The sequence below is a fragment of the Crocodylus porosus genome, unplaced genomic scaffold (genome assembly GCF_001723895.1).
Source record: "Crocodylus porosus isolate Cpor-Errol unplaced genomic scaffold, CroPor_comp1, whole genome shotgun sequence".
Classification (NCBI taxonomy): Eukaryota; Metazoa; Chordata; order Crocodylia; family Crocodylidae; genus Crocodylus; species Crocodylus porosus.
This window is the reverse complement of record NW_017728951.1, coordinates 24,482,109-24,503,158: the sequence shown is the minus strand read 5'-3', so window position 1 is coordinate 24,503,158 and position 21,050 is coordinate 24,482,109. Positions and strand designations below refer to the sequence as shown.

Here is a 21,050-nt window from a genome sequence, read left to right as displayed (position 1 = left end):
TCTGGAACAGTCTGCCAGCGGAGGTGGTTCAAGCGCCTACATTGAACACCTTCAAGAGTAAATTGGATGCTTATCTTGCTGGGATCCTATGACCTCAGCTGACTTCCTGCCCCTTGGGCAGGGGGCTGGACTCGATGATCTCCCGAGGTCCCTTCCAGCCCTAATGTCTATGAAATCTATGAAACCCATACCGTACGCAGGTGCACAGCATGAAGGAAAAGACATACTGCCAGTGACTTTAGATATTAATTTGGCTTTCTCTTCAGCACTGACTTCACCAGACATAAAAAGTTAAAAAGGCGTGATCTTATGTCTGCTGAAGGCAGTCGATAGACTGCTCTTGGCCATAACAGAGATTAGTTCAAAACTTGACAGAGCTGCTCCATTGTATTTGATATTTTACAAATGCAGACGTTATTAAAAAAAATTACCACACTGTTAGCTGTATGAACTCCGAGAGCATACATACCTCGTATACCTGTCACAATTAGTAAAGAAATCTATTAGGCAAGCCAACAGGTAGGTCTCTGCAAAGAAACAAAACAGAATTAATCCAAGGATGAAACCAACAGTTAAAATAATTTTGGGGTGCACAGCTGGAAAAAGAGATGTTCATGTAACTAAATCCAAAAAGCAGTAACAGGTGTCATCATGAGTTGCAAAATCTCATAAGGTTCAACAAAGACAAGTGCAAAGTCATGCACTTAGGACAGAGCAATCCCCTGCACCAGGGCAGGCTGGGGGTGACGGGTCGGGCAGCAGCTCTGCAAAAAAGGACCTGGGGGGACAGGGGCAAGAGGCTGAACAGAACCCAGCAGTGTGCCCTTGTGCCAAGAAGTTGACCAGCATCCTGGGCTGCATCCATAGGAGCGGTACTGGCAGATGGAGGGCAGTGATTCTTCCCTGTATTCAGCACTGGGGAGGCCACATCTGAAGTCCTGTGTTCAGTTGTGTGGCCCCCACTGCAGAAAGGATGTGGACACATTGGAGAGAGTCCAGCGGAGGGCAATGAAAATGGTTGTGGGCTGGGGGGCAGGACTGGTGAGGAGAGGCCGAGGGACCTGAGCTGATTGAGTCTGGAGAAGAGAAGTCCGAGGGGGATTGAAGAGCAGCCTTCACCTCCCTGCAGGGGGGCTGCAAAGAGGATGGAGCTGGGCTGGTCTCAGTGGGGGCAAATGACAGGACAAGGAGCAATGGGCTCAGGCTGCAGCAAGGGAAGCTGAGGTTGGATATTTGGACAAACTTTCTCACTAGGAGGGTGGTGAAGCACTGAACCAGGCTATCCAGAGAGGTGGTGCAGTCTCCATCCTTGGAGGTGTTTAAGGACAAGGCCCTGCTTGGGATGATGCAATTGGGGCTGGTCCTGCTTGGAGCAGGGGGTTGGAATAGATGTGACCTCCTGAGGTCCCTTCCAGCCCTCACTGTCTGTGATTCTATGATCATGCTGCCAAGCAAGTCACTGGCAAAACTCCCACTACTGCAGGATCTGGCCTTCTGCCCCCTGACTAGGACTCACCTGGTAGATTGAACAGTGTGTTCAGAATGTGGAACCGCTCCGTGTCATCTCTCTGAATGAACTTGTTTGGGTAGTGCTCCCGAGTTTCTGGCCTGAAAGCAAATAAAGCAGCAAAGGAAGAAAATGAGTGAGGCCACGTGATGCTCTCCAGTTCTTCAGAAAAGGTCATCTCACTCAAGAGTCCATCAAGCCTTTGGCAATGTCTACTTTTACCATGCTGAGTGGAAGTTACCACTGTGTTGGTGAAGAACTAGTAAGCATAGGATTCACTTCACGCTCCCATAACCACACTGGCTCTGGCAGAGCTACAGGTACCAGCATCAATACTTAGTACATAAAGTGAACAAGGTTGGCAGAGGAAATGAGAACAGCTTAACCCCAGACCTGACAGCTGTGTTCAAATCCACTGCACTTGCACTGATTGTTTCATCTCAAACTGAGTCAACAGCCCCTCCCATTTTCATGCTTTTTTGAGCTTCCACATGTAGTTTTTATCTCTAGAGGCAAGAGCTATTCTGTTGGAGGTTATAATGAGGCTCTCATCATTAAAAGGCAGAGTGGCAATGTTTAAAAAGGTCATTAAATACACTTTGTTCATTATGCAGCAGGGCCAGATTGTGGGCATGTTTACTCCTGTCCCATTCCCCGGAGTCCATGGAAACATCACTTATTTATTGTCTGGGAGTTTTCACTGCTGTTCATCTTCTAAAGTTTCTGCTTCCTATTTCACAGAATCACAGGCAATGAGGCTGGAAGGGACCTCAGGAAGTCACAACTCATCCAACCCCCTGCTCACAGCAGGACCAGCCCTGACTACATCATCCCAGCCAAGGCTTTGTCTACCTGGGTCTTAAAACACCTCCAAGGATTTACTTAGATGCATTTTGCTCCTAGCGCTTGTTGCTCCCTCTTTTCTTCTTAGACTTTCCACTCATGCAGGTAAGATAATGCTAACAGACAAAGGGGGCTGCAGGAAATCACACTGGCCTTTTCCACACTGCTTTATCACCCTTTGAAAAGGCAAGCTCTGAAAATGTAGTTCCTGTGCTAGTTTAAGTCCTTGACCTTTCTCAAGCTAAGATGAAGTGCATCATGTGATGCAGACTTCTGCCTGCTCCAGAGAGTGCTGACACAATTGCCCTATTTTAACTGATGGCAGGAAACTAAACCTACGCCAGCCCAGGTAAAAGGCCTCACACATTATTTTGGAAACCTTCTCCACCACACCTCCTATTCCAACTTCAACAGTCTACAAAACATGGATCTCTGGCGACTGTACTGACTTTTTTCCCTACAGATAATGAAATGTCTCTACATTAAGGACACCTGACATTTCTTAGATGTCAACTGAATCCACCAAAATGCACATATTAAACCAGAAATAAGCCATCAGGTGCCAGCACTTACCCTCGCATGAAGTTAAACCCATGTGCGCACACCAGGAGGTTCCCGTAGGCATCGACTTTCAACAGGTTTCCGTACAGGGTGTCAAACACCAGGCCTCTGTCAAAAAGCAATTAAAGAGTGAAATCCAAAACACAGTCAGCACTGGCCAAACACCCCACGCTAACAGCAGACCTCTGAACATCAGCTCTGAAACCATTTGCTTGGGTGGAACCAAGTCTAGCGGGTCCTGTCCAAAGCCAAAACCAACACAGGGGATGCGAATGTGCGGACAGGTTTCTAATGCACCTTTTGTCTGGCTTCTGGGAACAAAAACACACAGCCAGTGTAAAGGGATAACTGATCTGGCCTCTCTAGATTTCAGAACAGGATCATTTTACTCAGCAGAAAGCTTAGCTATGCCTTCCCCCAGGAAGTTGTGCAGCTTTTGATGTGTTTGACACTCACACCTGCATCAGCAGTTCACAGAGAACTCAGCCGGGCTGCAGTGCAGCACACACCATGTTGGAGGGATCTCTTCACCCTGCTCGTCTCTGGCACATCTAGGAGAGTCAGGTGTGGCACACGACAGCAGCAGAATGGCAGGCAGTTCGCCGCTGTCAATTTGAGGGGCAAAACGTGTACGCTGGCAAAGATGCACAACATTTGCTCTCGTTTATCTGGTCACTGGGCTTGGGAGAAAAATGCTGCCTTGCACAAGCATCCCTGCTTTCCCCTCCCCAGGACGAAGACAGTGAATTCACTGAATATGCTCACTGGAATTGTCCTGGCAGGTTCATTAAGGGTCACTGTTATTAGGATACAGGAAGATGCAGCTCAGTGCCAACCAGGAGGGGAGGAGGGATGCGGCGGGTGCAAAACCAGACGGTCCATAGCAATGGTCCTACTGCTGAGATTTTTGCAGAGAAGCCTCCACGGGAATCAGAAAAGTGAAACCCAGCCAAGTCCCAAGTGGGAACAACCTTAAAGGACCTGCTCTGTGTCAGACGAACTCCTGTCCCTCTGCTACTACGGAAGGGGGAGAAGCGTAAGAATTAAAGCGCTGAATTATTCTGCAGGCACCTTCTGTGCTGCATTCAGTTGGACAATGCAACTAGACTGATCCCACCTTCATTTAGGTTTCCAGCCAGTTCCCACTTTCTGGGTTTCTCCAGGTGAGCTGGTGCAAAGCCCACATGGAGAAACACTTTGTTTAAAAACTGTAATACTGTATGAAAAATTCGAGCAGCTTCACGTTCTGGAAAAATTCATTGTCCCTCAAACCTAGGCTTTGAGCGAGTGTTCACCCAGCTGTGTCCCTTCACTCTTCCTGCTCTCCACAGTTATTTTGGACCACATTCTCAGCCAACCTCCTTCCCTGCACTTTCGCTCTCTGTTGGCATGTCTGGATGTGTGTGCAAAATGCTGTGCGAGGCAGGTCAGTCAGTGAAAACCATTCATTTACTCACCTGGGTTCTGTGCCCAACTGCAGGCCTAAAAGGTGCCCTCTGAACACTCAACCTTTCATTTTTATGATCTTTCAGAACAAATATTCAAAGCCTCAAGCAGACCGGGTCAGTATCTTTTAGTCATTTACCTGGTAGGGAATGCAGGATCATAGACAAAATTGAGCAGCTCATGAGGGTATCCAATGGAAACTAATCTTTCTACGGTCAGGTCAAATCCAAGAGATTCGTATTCAGGGGATTTATACACTGTACCAAGATGAGATTTCAGTTAGAAAATATAAAAATAGCCAGGGGGTTAAACAAGAAGACAGTTAAAAATAACTTTTCCATTCTCCCTCCTCCCTCTTCCACACCACCACACTCGGTTCCATCATCTTCCTTCTCTAGCTCAAGTTCTCCTGCTTCGGTGCTTACAGCGCTCCTGGAATTAGATCATGATATACTAGCGGCCTTTTGTAGCGTGGAAATGCAGTTCAGGTTTCAGCAGCAGAATGCACCAGATGAAATATCAGTCAGGCCATCAGAGCTCGTTGCTTCAGACAAAAATTATTCCAGACACCATCTCTCCCCCCGCCCTTGACTCCATGATACAAACACATACAAGTGGTGGTAGGCCTACCACTGATTGCACCGGCGGCGGATGCTCTATCTGCTCACTTCACACCATTCCTTTTCTTCACCACACTGACACATGAGCCAATACAGTTTGGGAGCTGATGTGCAGGCGGCAGAGGGTCTGAATTTAATGTGCCGCAGTGCTACTGCTACGAGCCTGGGTTCAATTCTGCAGGCTAATATTAGCGTCAGGAATCCAGCTAGGAGGAGTTTATATGTACTGTGGGCTGTCCTGGCTGCCTTTGAAGGGACAGCTGTCAGGTTAGCAGATAATATGTTAATAAAAAGGGATGGTACAGGAGAAACATGAGATGTTACCTTCTTATACCAAAACATTGTCCTTTATACAAGCCTATTATTCTGGTATTTCAGAGGACTCTGCTTATTCACGAAATACACCTTATTTCATTGCAGAGAAAACGTATTTCTTGAGCAGATCTATTCTCATCAGGCCCATTTTCCCATTGCACTTTCAATGAACCGAACAGTTCTCAGTTGAACAGAATCATTAAACAATCATTTACAATGGCTTCACTGTATTTCTCTGAACTAGATGTTTAAGTTTGTTCAGTGGAAATTCTGTCTCAGGCTCTGGCCCTACGATCAAGGTCAGGTCATTTCTACTGTAGTCAGGAGGGAGATGTCAGTGGGCTCCACTGTTTTAAGCATTTGGAGACTGCAGACATCTGCAAGTCGCACACATATAGGCCCAACTTAAACAGTAAACTCTGCAGAGCACAGATCTGTGTTTCTTATGGTGCGCCTAGCACATCTTTGGGAATTAGAAAATAATACAATTAATAATAATGAATGTCATCTACAATCCCCAGAGAACTAGCACAGGCAAGAACATACACACGATTGTGGAAAAAGAGAAGCTAAGTTAGAGGGAGGGACACACTTAAGACAAAATAGAGGAGAAAGATGAAAAAGGAAAGGACCATGAAGGAAATCTAGGACAAGAAGAAAGGGGGCTGCAGTGACAGGAGGGATCACACATGTTCTCCAAAGCATTGAAGTGACTAAGTTTTAAGGTGTGGGACTGTTATGGGGGGAAGAACGGGTTTGGTTTGGTTTTTTGCCAAGGCTTACCCTCACTCAGACACATGACAATTCACTGCAAGTGAGAACACGTTTTTAATACCAACACTCCTAGTGAAGAGCACTTAAAAGTAATACTGCAGTTATAAAAGCTTTTCATTATAATAATAGTAAAACAGGGAAAGTTACAAAGCTTTGGGGGCCTGGGGCTTTTGGAAACAAAAAGGCAGATGGACTTGTGGGTGGGAAGGAGAGGCAGAAATACTGCAGGTAAATGAGAGAAGCAGGATTGAGCAGGAAATCTTGGGAAGTGGACTGGCATTTAAGGAGCAAGAGGAGGCTGGCTATAAAATGTAGAAAGGATCATGCAGGATCAGAGGCTGGGATGATGAAGCCCCTTAAGCAAGGACAGCTAACGTCAAACCGCTGCTGGGACTGGGCAAAAAATATACCTGCCATTAGACAAATCCTCAGAGTTTCTTATTTAAGCAGCCTGGCACAAAGACAGGCCGAAGGCACTCCTGCCAGCCACACTGATTTCGGACTGCTGCTGCCTTATCCCGCCCCGGGAGCCCGGAAAAATTCCCAAAGGGACTGCACACAGAAAGCCCCATTGCACTGTGCTGTTGCTACCATGGAGCTGGCGGTCTTGGAGGCCAAAGACCACTGTACTGAGCCCCACAAGAGGCCACAAGCCGTTCGAGATGGACAGAAGGCATTTCTCATCAACCCCAGGAGTCATTCGCTAGGAAAGCTTGGCTGCTGCTCGCACAACTTTCTGAGTAACACCCAGGTTTATCTAATGCTGTTTTCAGAGGAATGGAGCCTTGCATCACGTGGCTTGCAACATACCTGCAAACTCAATCCCTCCCCACAACTGGCCGCCTCTCTCTTTTACCTACTCACCATTAAGGACTTCTTTTCAGTCTTTTAAACCTAAGAAAGCAGCTCAAAAGCCACCAAGGGAAAAGCTGTTGCAGAGGACTATATGGGACTCTCATACTAGGACAACGTGGGGAACAAATCCAGTTCTCCGAGGTGGAAACCCAGCCCAGCCCAGCCCAACAGCGGGCCCTGAAGTTCTGAAAAATATACATCCTCACCTATAAAACCCTGCTCCTCACCAGCCTCCTGGCCCCAGCTTTGCAGAAACGTAACCTGTTAGCTCATTCAGGTCAGTCTGTTCTGCCTGGATGTCGCCACTAAAATAGGAGTCTCCCTGCTAATACACGACATCAACAGACTCTGGAAACTGGACGCCGGGAGGATGGAAATGGACTATAAACATTGCTCTCCGGTTACCACGACGTGGTCCAAGATAAACTTTCCTTTAATTAGACACAACTGAGAACAGAGTCAGAGCTCACCCGAACCCATGTCCCGTTTCAACAACACGCCACACCACAGTACGCAACATATTAATCAGGACGAGCTACGACCTACTGACATTTTCTTGCAAGCTGCGCGAACGCTCATTTGGGTAACGTGAGCTTCCCGGCAAATGATTCATCTACTTGAGATAACCAGTGTGAACAGACTCGTGGGGCTGCATCTGCAGCGTCATTGCAGGAGAAGGCATCCACACTGTGCATAGTGCTACCTACCTACATACACACATACAACTCAGTGCTGTACTCAAGGCTGATGCGTCTCTATAGCTCCCTCCGCTCACTCATCTGTGGAAGAATTCAGAAGTGAGGAGAGGGTGCTTTGATAATTAAAAAACTTTCTTGGGAACTCCTCCACAATCCTACACTGGGAGTACAGGTTGAGGAGTGCTGTAGAGTGCTACGGGTGACCTGGATTTTGGAGACCTGCCATGCAGGGCCAGCTGCGCCATGAGCTTCTGCACAGCCCGAAGCACACCCAAACCCCGACCACTGAAGGATGCACAGCCATCAAAGCACAAGTGCTTCATCCTCAGGATGCTTTTGCACAGTCTCTTGGCCCCCTGTGAACATCCTGTCAGTAAAGTCTACGTACCTATTATAACTTATTTTAATTTCCTTCTGTAATTGAACCCCAGGCCTCTGCAAACATGCCAAAACCTCAACCCCAAAGGGACAAGTTATTTTTCATAATCCATGTTCCAAAACAGAGAAAAGCGTCTGTACGCAGTGCTCATGGATTTTGTAACGATGGATCTGAAGAGAACAACCAAAGCTTTGAAAACAGAAGCCAGCGGACAGCACTTTCAGCTTCCCCGTCACATTGTCACTTGTCACAGAATCCCATAATCGACTGTTTCAAAGCGAGACCACAGACGTGAATGGTGCCAGCCCTATGTCCGTGATGAGTGGGGCTTCCTTATGCAGCACCCGTTGGAAGGGAAGCCAATTTGGAATGAGTGGAACTCGTACAGAGAGGAGCGGCGCCCTCGTGCACTTTCCGTCCGTTACCTTTGCTGCCAAGACACATTCGGTAGCAATTTTATAGCCTTCCTGAAAAGAAAAAAAAATCTCTACAGAGGCTCCAGCATGTGCAAAATGCTGCTGCCAGGATTTTAACTCACATGAGGCAGGTGCAGATGCAGAGTGTCACTCCAGCCTGGAAGGAGTTACACTGGGCTCCCCTGTTAAAAAAAAAAAAAAATCACACTGATTTTAAAACCGCCACAGCTCTGCACCATTTAGGGCTCGAGTGTTTGCTGGAGCTGCTGCCCTTGGGTGAGGTGGAAAGCAGGCCTGCTGGCTATTCCAAAACACTGCTTCAAACTGATTTACAGAGGAGACGCGTTTAGTAACCGTGACTCATCCAGGCAAAATCCTACCCTCAAGTCCACAAAACATGCTGAAGCCAATCCAGGAATATTTTATTGGCATGATAAGCTGCACAACTGTTGCTCGAGAGACAGACCCTTCAGGTTTCTCTCAGAAGTACGTACAGTCCGTTCAGGACGGGGCTTCACCTTGATCTGCGATTTCGTCGTTACTGCCCCTTCCTGATGCGGTGGCAGGTTACAATGTGGCCTGGTGCCCTGTCTCTCCTTTCAAGCGCGCCATCCCTTTGGCACCCGCCAAGCTGCTGCACGCGACCGCAGCAGAACAGCTCAGTCAAGAACCGCTGTGGAGATCAGAGAAGAGCATTTTGCCCTAGATCTGGAAACTGCTCCCAGCAAGGACTTGGGATGTTGATTTGGCGCGACTCATGCATATCAAAACTTAATTCTTGCATTTCACACCCGTGTTTGCTGAGCAAAATTGAGCTTTTATGGTCAGGGCATTTTGTGATGTGTTGGTATGGGAAGTGCCACAGAACCATACAAGGCATGGTGCAGGACCCATTTGCAACTAGACCTGGTACAGAGAATGAGACCTGTTCCGCATGTTACGTGCATCTGCAGGGCTAAGAAATGACTTTTAAAGAGGTTCACATACCGCTACACTGAAGGATTTGGATAGTGTTTCTAAGGTCCTTCATAGCAGTGCAGTCTGCACCTTTCATGGAATAATGTCAACGACTGTTTTGCAAACTGCACAGGTAAGAAAGTTGGGAGCATGTTTGGCTTGGCTGGCTTTTGAGAAAGCCCTTTCAGATCTGCACCTCAACAGTACTCCATCGGGCCACCTTCAGCTAATTCAGGCTTCAACAGAGGTGCCACACGGCTCCCACCAGAGCCTGCCATCATCCATCACCACGAGTTGGCTGGAGATGATTGACTGCATGGGAAGGGAGGAAAATGCTCTCTCCCGTGCCAACATGTAGCTACCAAATCCGTGCTGCTCCGTGCCTGAAGTGTCACAAGAATTATTCATATTTGCAAATAATTTGTGTGTGATGACAAACTTCTGCTCCCAAAATCACCATACAGCGTTTGGCCTGGAAAAAGGGTTGGGCTGATGATGGCGATGACCAGTCACTGATTTCCTATGCAGCAGAGACAGCTGCATGGAGGCAGAACCTTGTTTCTTGTGGAAGAAGCCAGAGGTTTCTTTGAGAGCCCAGATGCAGCCGCAGGAGCCTGAGCTTTCCAAGGTGGGCTGGGTCACCCTGTCCCATCCTTTTGGGCCTCTGAAGATCATTGTTTCCCTCATGAGCGCCACGTGCCCCCGGCGGCTGGGGGGGCACAGCGAGCTCCTGCAGGCGGTGGAGGTGCAGGTGCTGGCAGGAGCACGGCGGCAGCGAGCGGTGACCTCTGGCAGGCAGTCGCAGCACTATCAGTGGTGGGGGGTGACAAGTGCCAACCACCCACAGACGCTGCTGGAAGCATTAGCAGTGTCCAGTGGTGATCACGGACCGCCCACAGATTCAACTGGTGGTGTCGGTGGGGCGGGGGGGATGGCAAGCGGCAACCGCCCGCAGGCACCGCCAGCAGTGTTGGCAGTGCTTTTTGCAGGGGGTGCACGTGCACTTGCGTGCACCCCCTAGGTGTTGCTAATGATTTCCCTAATTAGATTTCTTAAAACTATTCGCTAGCTATCCACGGCTTGTGCGTAAGAGCGATTATACGTATGCTCCAGAAGTTGCAGGGGGGAGAAGCTTTAATTAGAGTGGCTCTTGGAGCTGCTCTAATTAAAGCACCCAGAGTGTCACATGCATCAGCAACCCCATGCTGAAAAAATGGCAGCAGGTGCACTTTAACTAAAGCTCATTGAACGAGCCCCTGCCGCCATTTTTCAGCACGGGGACGCTGATACACGTGATGCTGGAGTCCGCTGGAGCGCCGTAATTAATCGAGTCTGCTCTGATGCACTGTAATTACAGCACGTTGGAGCAGCTTTGATGCATGTGTATAGGCACCCTAAGTTTGCAGTTTAAAAGCAGTACAGTTTTGTATAGTTTAAAAATCACATTCTAGCATACATACAGCTTCAGCACGTGAAGGTGTGTGGAATCCTTTCTAAATCCCTATGTGATTACACAGTAACATAGCACCCATGAGCTAGAGACTCCTGAGATAACATTAACTGTCCCTCTGAGGTAACCTGGTAAAAAAGAAAGCAAGCCGTGTTTCAGCTGATTGTTGTATGTAGCCGCTCGAGTCTATTCTCTTCAAAACCTGCTGAGAAATGTCAGCTTTCTTAAAGAATTACTCTACTGCTATGATTTAAGCTCTAGGATGCTAGTGGCTACTGTGGAAATGTTAAAAGAACTTAAACATTAATATTATGAGATACGCTGTCAGGCACTGTCATGGAGACATACCGGAAAAGGCACCGGAAAGCTGGAAATCAGATTTTTAATAAACAGAGCTCCTTCCCTGTGTTATAATGACTCTATTTGGGAGGAAATAAGCTGAAAAGTCATGTTAATCTTCCCCACTGACATTAAGCCTTTCACTCTCATTTGACAGTATTCCACTTGGCTTGGTTTCATTTTTGGTTTTACTTTTTGACAGGAGCCAATTTCACTTTTAGAGGCAGAGAGCACAGCCAGGTTCAAAAAGGGATTAGACAAACACAGGGGCGACAGACTTACTAATAGCTGCTGAACAGAATGGTTGGAGATGTTTCTCCTGGCATTGCTAAACCGATCGTGGTAGTAACAACGTCACCATATATTAACACGTAGACATGCCCGTGAGTTGTTTAAGTGTTTGACTGGAATTGGAGTTTGATGTGCAAATATGCATCTAGGATGATGACTTTAAGAACCAAGTTGGAAAATTCTGGTTCAAAATACCAGAGCATGTGCTCAACAATTAAGCAAATCAATACCCCTACTGTACCCCACAAGACTACTCTCATATTCTTCAAATTAAGCCCATGTTTAAGGAAATGGCTGAGTAGGCACCTACATGGTTTACACAAGGTCACAGGGAGACTGAGGCAAAGCCAGGAGTAGAACGGGGTTTTCTTGACTTTCACTTGACTAACCACTAGGCCGGTACAAACGCTTACGTTCTTACTCCTTGAAGCTGCAGCCTTCATAACATTTAATTCTCAGGGTCCTAAATAACTTCAGATTGGTCATGAAATTATATTCCATCTTCTTTAACTCTCAGCTTTTTTTAATTCCCAAATGAGAAAAAAATTGCTTATCGTTTTCTTTCTTGAATGGAAGACGAGCCTTTTCAAAAACTGCTGAGTTAGTCAATATGTGACTGTTAAGCACATTTTTTACTTAATTGCTTAAAGTACCTTTTATTTTTTTCTGGAGATTATACATTTCTATCCACAAGGGACCAGGACCTTGGCAAACTCATCTGCTGACTCACAGGATGTTTTTCAATGCCCACGGGCACGCAAGTTTTGCAGACAAATCTTACACCAAATCTTTCCCTGGCTACCAAGGGCCCTGAAAGCATCGGAACTGGTACAGTGCTTATATGTACAGAGAAGTGGAATAGGACTCCAGGATCTTGTATCTACCTCCCTGGAGTCTGGCAAGCTTACACTCCACTGAGACCTGCCACCTCCCACAGTCAGGTGCAGGGGTGCTGAACCTGTGGCCATGTGGATCCAGCAGCTCCACACACACGACAAGACTTCTCCAGGCCTGAGTCTTCTGTAATAATCGTGGAGCAGCTCCGAATCCACTGGACAGCCTAAGAGCGGGCAGAAAATTCCTTACTTCTCATGGTCTTGCAAGTATCCTCAGTGCATGGCCTAGTTTTTCAGGCCTGAGACATCTATCTGCTGGACATTTGCCTATAACCATGTCAGCAATAATTCTTACATTGAGCACACACAGGATCCGTAGGAACAGGATTTGTCATGCCTTCAAGAGAAGGCAGATAATCAGCGCTGCTCTACACTGGCACATGTCTCTTCTGTGAATTTTGTGTTCTTCTACTTATAGCTTTAAAAAGAAAGTTTCAAAATGCAACTGGTCTTCCACCCCCCGCCCAAGACAGCTTAGTAATGGTTCTAGCTAGGTTTTGTAGCCTTACATTACTGCGTGCTTTGGATACGATGTCTGTTTGGGCTGCCGGGCTAGAGATTGGTTAAAGACTCCTTGCTTAGCATTGGAAGGAATCCTACTGAATAAAATGTGTGGCTTGAAGTAACATCAACAACACCGTAGTCTGAGCACGGACAGATTTTACATACTAGTTAAAGCCACTTCTTAGTCCTCTCCATTTTGAAAAAATCCTCATTTTAACTGGCTGTCAGAGCTGGTTAGCTGGCAGAGCATTTCTTTGCATTAGAAAATTTGTGTCTTTAAGTCAGCTGCACAAATATTCACCTTTGCTTTGATGAGGGTTTTTGTGGTTTTTCTCTAACATAATGGAAATTTTCTGTGCTCGCCTGTGGACCACCTTGCCCAGAGACAGCCCAATGAGGATAATAATCCAAAACTGGAAACGTTGCTGCATTTCTATGGAAACTTAACTCCCCTGCCAAAATATGGACTTAGCTCTTCAATAAAGAGTTAAGCAGGGGGAAGAAATAGTTGCACAGAAGGCTCATGTTCAAACTGCAATTCAATAGTTTCCAAAAACAGTAAGGAAAACAACTTTAGGTTTAAATTGCCATCCAAATCCAATACCCCCAGGGCAACGTTCATGTGTATTAGCATCTGAGCAGTTCCACTTTCTCACTGCTGCCTGGGGAGGTTTGCAGTCCCTCCCTTGAAACATTGCTCATTCCCTCCTGGAGGCACAAATCTGAAACTGGAACTAAATGCATAGGGGAGCAAAAGAGAAGCTTGGAGACCTATTCCTGGCACCTCCTCATTTGCTCTAGAACGGAGGTTCCCAAACTTTTTCTTATTGTGTACCCCCTTCCAGATTTCCCTGCTGCCCGTGTATCTCTACCGGCATATGTTTGATATTTTAACCCCTTAAATGCCAATTATTATTATTATTATGAAAATTAAATCCGCCATTACACCATTTCTCCCGCATACCCCACAGAGATATCTTGTACACCCAGGGGTACGTGTACTGCAGTTTGGGAACCCCTGCTCTTGAACAATTCACTTAAGACTCCAATCCTGAAACATGCATGTGTGCAAACAAAAGCCTATTGTGCACACACAATTAGCATAATTCCATGGGCAAGTTACATTATGTGCATGATTGGATAAGTAACATATATAACTGGCCAACTGTGCTGACCCACTGGCTTATGCATGCCAATAAGGAATTGGCATATGTTTACAAGCAGTCCCAAAGATAACGGGTGAACTGTGTGCTAAAATAAATGATTTCCAAAGCAGAATGACTCTAAATACTACACATGCAGTTTTCAAGTCAACCCTGCTGGACAGCTGAACCTCTATTTCTTTGTTTTACAAATGAGAAAAATATACTCCCTACATCCCAAGGTTGGTAATTAATGCTTGTAAAGCACTTTTGAGTTCACTTGTTAAAAGGTGCTATTGGACATGGGAAGCATTTGCATGATTTCGTCCATAATCATTTGGATAGTCAGTTGTATTCCGTGGAGACAGGTCACTACAGCGTTTTAATCGCGGCCTGCACTTGGTGAAAACCTGCTCTTTCAACAACTTCAGCCTAATACTCTGATTCTTTAAGAAACCACGTAATGCAGATTAGCAGTCTGTCAGTTATTGGAAGAAGATGAGCAACATGTGTTTCTCATGTCTCCTTCTCAGAGTCAATACATTAGGAACCACAGCTGCAGATCTCAGGACGCAGCACTGCACAACCCGAAGTGGCCAAGCTCCCGAGAGCAGCAGTGGAAACAATGCTGACACCATCTCTATCGTCACGCTGCTGGTATTCCAGCGAGAACAAGACTCCTCCCACGGCGGACCAGAAACGACTCCGTTTCTTGATCAGATGCTAGTTTTCAAACATAAGGAGGTAAAAACAGCCTCCGAACCTGTGCTAAACTGCAGGAGTGCAAATACACAAACATGGAGCAGATGTGCAAGCATCTCAGCATATGCGCACAGCAGGTGTTCATCTGATTTTTGCACGTGACATTTGGGAGCTGCTTTTACCAAACTCTATCACTCTGTCTCCGGGGTGGCCACACCACCTGCTTGCAACATGAATCATTATATATAGGAAATCCAGTTAGCAGAATCTGAAATAATAAAGCTAGGTGCATCTGCGTGGGCAATGGCCAAAGACAACAGCCACTTTTTAGGGCTGAGCATGACCTCAAAACAGCTTGGCTAATTTGTACTGGTTACAGCATGATGAACCGAAAAAGAAGGCATCAGGGAAAACCCCTTTGTCTGATTATTTTTAAGGTCAGTTGCAACAAACAATACCTGAAATCACAGTATCTGAAAGAAATTACAGGAAAAAAATATTTCTGCTAACGGGTTTATTAACTTTATGGATTCAGCAGGAGTTCAACCATTCAGCCATATTCAGTGTATTCAACTATCCCATTCTTTTCATCCTACATGACAGCAACAACAAGCTCTTTTCTTTTTTTTAGCCATCCATCTCAAAGCACTTTGCAAAGGAGGTACATGTCATTAGGCCCATTTACAGATGGAGAAACTGATGCGCAGACATGGATGGGCACATGACGTGACATGCGGATGTGACATGGCCACGGCAAAGCATCGGGGTAGTCAGAGGGAGGACTATAGCACGTGTCCTGACTTCTACACCAGCCCCTCAGTCTATTAGGTCAGGCTGTGTAAATGGGCCGTTTTGTCATTTATTGGAGTGGATTTTTAACACAGTTGACATTTAAAAAAATATTTAGAAAATAGAAGCTGTGATTGTAAGACACCCAAATATAATGTCTGGAGGTTCAGGGCAAGTGCAGGACTCATTTCAAGTGGAATAATTTCAAGCTGACAGAGAGAAAAATGCCTGTATGAGTAAGCCTAGACCCCATTAAAAATCAGTAGTTCTCAGACCCATGAACTATACTTAGGTGCCATCTTCTCCAGGGTCCCTTTAAGGCAGGCTTCAAGTGGAGCTTCCCTCTCGAAGCTGGTTCTACAACATTTTTTAGGTCTTTCAGGTTATTTACACAGCTTAAATATAGAAAAAAGAGTCTCCTTTTCGTCCCTTGGCAACCTACTGTGCAGAGCTATAGTTGGAATGCAAGCAATTTATAAAAAAACTCACTGAAGCCCAGTGGGAAAAGAAAAAAGCTGCAGGCCTGGTAGATGCTGCAGAATCCCATTAGTTTAAACAGTATTTGGAGGTGAGCTGAGACTTCTTCATTCCATCAGCCCCCAGTTCCATACCAAACTAATGCAATTAATAACAAAGTTCAATTCTAAGAAAGTGGGGGAGAAGGAGGGAGCGTTAAACAAAAAGTGGGTTTGATTTAAACAAAAACTCTCCAAAATGTTCGCCCAGGTATAACAGGACCTTCTGACATGGGAGGTTTTCCCTCCAGGCAGGTACAGAAGCATACGTTGGCCTAGGAGAAGGATGCTTTCAGATTTTCACTTGCTGCTCTGAGCATCCCCTCCCAATTTTAGAGGTTACCAGCCTCCATTGCGCTTGATACTTTAAAGCAGAGATGTCAAACATATGGCCCACAGGCTGGATGGATGCAAGTGTTCTCTGGCTTGCGGAGGAACCAGGAATTTGGGGATGGGTCTTGCTGCCAAAATCTGGGGTAAACCCCACTGGGGATGTGTTTCAACAGTGGGGAGGAGGGTGGTTGAGCTACAACTGCATTAACCCCCATGGCTCCCTGCTGCCACTCTCCTTGCCATGGTCAGTGAGTCTGGATCCAGCCTGCGGGATCCAACTCTCCTGCTTTAACACATACGTACAGTTAAATGACTAAGAGCTTTCAATCCTTCCCCCCTCTTAAATTGGGGCCTGGTTTACATTAAAAAGCGTTCCCAGCATACACGTGCTATGAGAAGTCGAGCACCTCCATGTCATAGTTTTGCCGGCAAAAGGCCCGGAGTAGACAAAGCTATCCTGGCTAGCACAGATCCTCTGCCCCGGGAAGCAGCCTGAAACTAAGCTATACCAGTGAAAGAACTCGTGTCAGTCTAAGTTGCTGCTCCCTGAAGCAGTACCTCTGTACAGGTTGCACAGACAAGACCTCAGGATTCAGGAAGCTGAAGATGCAGCCCGTTCACTCCGCCAGGAAACACAAGGAGCTGCAATCAAAGGGCCTCCCTGCCTTGGATCAGAAAACGGTGGGTACAGATGGGGTCTGTAGGAACTCTCATCTCATAAAACAGGTGCTTGCTGTGATCCGCCGTTCCAGAGAGCTGGTGGGCCATCGGAGAGTGCAAACTCCCAAGGCCAAACTTTCCACCTGGAGGAGATCTGCATGGCAAATTTGCCAGCCCATGACAAAACAGAGCCAAATCACTGGCATGGGGAGCATCCCTGCACTGGCAGTAAATAAATTAAATAATAGCCAGGCATTGCTTGTCTGAAACGTGGTACCCAGTTAGAAGGAGTGATTCTGTGGGCACAGGGTTAAATGGATTAGCTGTGCCGAATTGCTCACTACCTCAGCTGGATGCAAGCAAAACAGGCCAGGCTCCCTAGAGAAGTGCGCAGACCAATCTTTCCAAAGGGCTTTGTTCATCAAATCTAATTCCAAGAAAGGAATGAATATGGACTCCGTGTTATGTTTGGAGTAGATTAGGAAAGGCAGCTGTTCACAGTGACCCAGGAGGTCTTTTCCATCTCTAATATCTGTGATGCTATGAGGATGCATGTGCTGATTTGCCCATAACCTAGAGTGGGAGTACTCTCTCCATAACAACCCTGCGGTACAACAAATCGTAGCATTTGCTTTTAAGTTTGCCAAGCTTTTAAGATCAAAACTTAATTCCATCAGGGCTGTTCAAAATGAATCTTTCCAGCATACGCAGACATGGTAGTTAAATGTCTCATTGACCATCCTTCTTCTCAGTTAATGATGCCTTTATTACTATTCCCATCCAGAACTGAGGCAGAAGTGATTTAAGTGCAGGGATAGCTTTCCAAATGAAACTGTCCTGACAATTTATACTACACATAATTTATCTCCCAGAGATGACAACACTTTCAGCCAGGCCACTGCTAATGCAGAGGACAGTTAGTGATTGAGAAGCCTTCTTAGGTACTACTGTGTAAATGGCTCTTATTAATTCCTCTCCATTTGCCAGGGACTCGGTGTGAAATTACAACCTGCTTAAAACCCTTCACCTGTTTACCTCAAGTTCTGTCAAGGGACATACATCTGCAACCTCCTTGTGCAACTTGTCTTGTTTAAGTCCCAGCAATGTCAAGGCCTCCTGACTTACTTGGATCCAGATCTAATAATACTACTCATCAAACGTTTAGAGCACCCTGGGTGCGTCTACATGTTCATTAATGTGCCATCGTTATTGCACATTAAGTTTTGTACCTGTATAATCAAGAACTGAATCAATGTGCAATAACTGGTGCAACTGTACAGTAGCACTGGGACACAGCTTTTTAGTGACACTAACTGTGCAACAACCTAATACTACTATTCATTAACATGGTTTTTGCTCTGCACACTAATCCGCAACAGAATTAGGCTACTGCAGTTAGCGTCTTGTGTAGATGCAGCCCCTGAGAAGGAAATCACATAATGTTTGTTCTGCTTTATTTAAATTTGACTTGCCTCTCAACGGCATTTCTAAAGTGCCCGTCACCCTACTGTGTGGGCACACTGAAATGCTGGGCTAATGACAGTGTACTGTGCTATTTGCACCTGTTCTTTCACAGGCCAGGTTTGGTTTTAGACGACACAGTACAGAAATACTTGTACATCTTTTTCTGGATGCTCAATATCTGCACTACCCAGAGGCAGGGATGGCCCTCAACATGCTAAGGGCTTGACACTAGGAGACAAATAGGAAGAAACAGGAATAGAGTAACATTATTCCTTATTTGAGTTCTCCCAGTAAGAAGGAGGGGAGCAAAGATGAATCACTCGGATGAAGTGAGGAAGCCATAATTTACAAAACAAAAAGGAACTATAAAAAATCCTTTAAACTTGCTAATTTAAGGATTTAAACGTAAAGCTCATCCAAAATTACTACTTATTGCAGCTGCATTTGCCCCTCCATGCCCCCCTGACACATGGCTTATGCTTGGCAGGTCTATTTGAGGATGCTAGATCCTGACGCTTGTATAAGAAGAAAGTAAAGCTTTGATGCCAAGATGAACATGGGCCGGCAGTGCGGGGATGTGGTCAGGAAGGCCAACCACACCTTGGCATGCATCCACAGATGCATCTCGAGAAGGTCCAAGAAGGTGACCCTCCCCCTCTATGTGACACTGGTCAGGCCGCAGCTGGAGTACTGCGTCCGGTTCTGGGCGTCACACTTCAGGAGGGATGTGGACAGCATGGAGAGGGTCCAGAGGAGGCCACTCGTATGGTCAGGGGGCAGCAGGGCAGGCCCTACGAGGAGAGGCGACGGGACCTGAACCTGTTCAGCCTCCACAAGAGAAGTCTGAGGGGGATCTAGTGGCCTGTTACAAACTAGTCAGGGGGGACCAGCAGGCACTGGGGGAGTCCCTGCTCCCCCGAGCACCGCCAGGAGTGACCAGGAATAACGGTCACAAGCTGGCAGAGGGTAGATTCAGATTAAACATCAGAAGGCGCAACTTCACTGTCAGGGCGGCTAGGATCTGGCACCAACTTCCAAGAGAAGTGGTGCTGGCTCCTACCCTGGGGGTGTTTAAGAGGAGGTTAGATGAACACCTTGCTGGGGTCGTTTGACCCCAGTACTCTTTCCTGCCATGGCAGGGGGTCGGACTTGATGATCTGCTCAGGTCCCTTCCGACCCGACTAACTACGAAACTATGAAATGAAGCTAACAGTTCCTGCTACAGTATCAGAAACCCTGCCCTTGTGAGACTGAGAAAGGTCAGGAAGAAAGAACTAAAGGCTGCTGTGAGGATGACTGCACAGCACTCCTGCACAGCTGCAAACCTCTATCAGTGATTGCTGCAATGGCCCATCATTCTTTGCTCTGGGCCCAGGAGGGCTTCCAGGAACTGCTGCTCAAACCCTAGATGAGGCCTACAAGTCACAACTGAAGTCATGCTATTTTTCTTGAAGCTCAGGACATTACTTCAAATGCTCTCTCTCTCACCTAAAGGGAGCTGTGTACTAAAATGCCATGCACCAGTCCAAAACAAAACAGAGTACAGTGAAGGAAAGGGTATGTGAATAATTTGCATGGTTTGTATCCTACACATACTCCTTCTCCAGCACAAACACTTAGGCACCACTGAGTTTTTAGAAATGGTGGGTCCATCCGCCTTACCAGCAGAGGGTATGGCAGCAATCCTCTGTGGGCAACAAAGGAAATCTAAGCTTTTATTTCAAGTTATGTCCTAGCAGGCAAACCACAAAGTTTGGAGAAAAGGAAGCAAGGCAAATACACAGTAAGCATGTCTACATGTGCAAGTAACATGAAGCAATAAACTCTAGTGTATATTGCGCCAGATTTTATTGCTCCTGGGTGCGCCGTTTGAACATGCGCCTGGGACTGCAGCATGTTAAACCAGGTTGGAGCAGCCCCAACTCGCAAGAGACCCAGGGGTCAGCCTGCCAGTCCGGGGCTGCTTCCTCCCGGCTCAACATGCTGCAGAGGGGCTGGCTGGGGCATGAGGGTGCTCTAGTGCGGGGCCCCAGTCAGCCCCATCAGTGTACACATGTGCATTGCTGTGCAGTAGAAAACTCTGCCGTACGACAGCACTTGTGTCGAGAAATACTAACCCACGGAAGAGTTAACTCGTTTACTGTGACCTAACAGGGCCACACATGTAGACATGGAGACTTTACTCAGAGCTCGTTAGCCTGGATCCTGGTCTTCCCTGTTGAAAAATCCTAAATTCTATGATAAACAATCCCATGCTCTCTGAGCAGCCCTGATATGCTGGTACTCTTCACTTCCAAACCACAGCCTCCCAGCCCCCCTCATTCCCAACCTGCAGCCCCCTGCCCCTACTGGTGCCCCTCATTCCTGACCTACAGCCTCCCATGCCCACCGGCACCCCTCACTCCCAACCCTCAGCTTCCCAACCCCCTATCATGCTGTGCCCCTCACTCCTGACCCACTGCTCCCCACCCATAGGCCCCGGCCCCCCAGTGTGTGGGGAAGGAGGAGTGTGCGGCATTTGCCCCTCCATGCCCCCGACACATGGCTTATGCCCCACCCCACATCACCCATGCCCCTCACCCCTACAGACTTAC

General features: G+C 46.8%; 1 protein-coding gene across 5 annotated transcripts in view; it reads right to left on the bottom strand.

Annotated features, from left to right (window-relative positions):
• The window catches only part of NT5C2 (5'-nucleotidase, cytosolic II), a 74,765-nt gene that overhangs the window by 12,038 nt on the left and 41,677 nt on the right, over positions 1 to 21,050 (bottom strand). For all 5 annotated transcript variants that reach the window (XM_019555663.1, XM_019555660.1, XM_019555661.1 and 2 more), the window contains 4 exons: positions 4,497 to 4,614; positions 2,924 to 3,019; positions 1,517 to 1,608; positions 470 to 527 (listed from right to left, as the gene is read on the bottom strand). In XM_019555663.1, the coding sequence (XP_019411208.1) occupies positions 470 to 527; positions 1,517 to 1,608; positions 2,924 to 3,019; positions 4,497 to 4,614 (364 nt within the window). The remainder of the gene's footprint in view (positions 1 to 469; positions 528 to 1,516; positions 1,609 to 2,923; positions 3,020 to 4,496; positions 4,615 to 21,050) is intronic.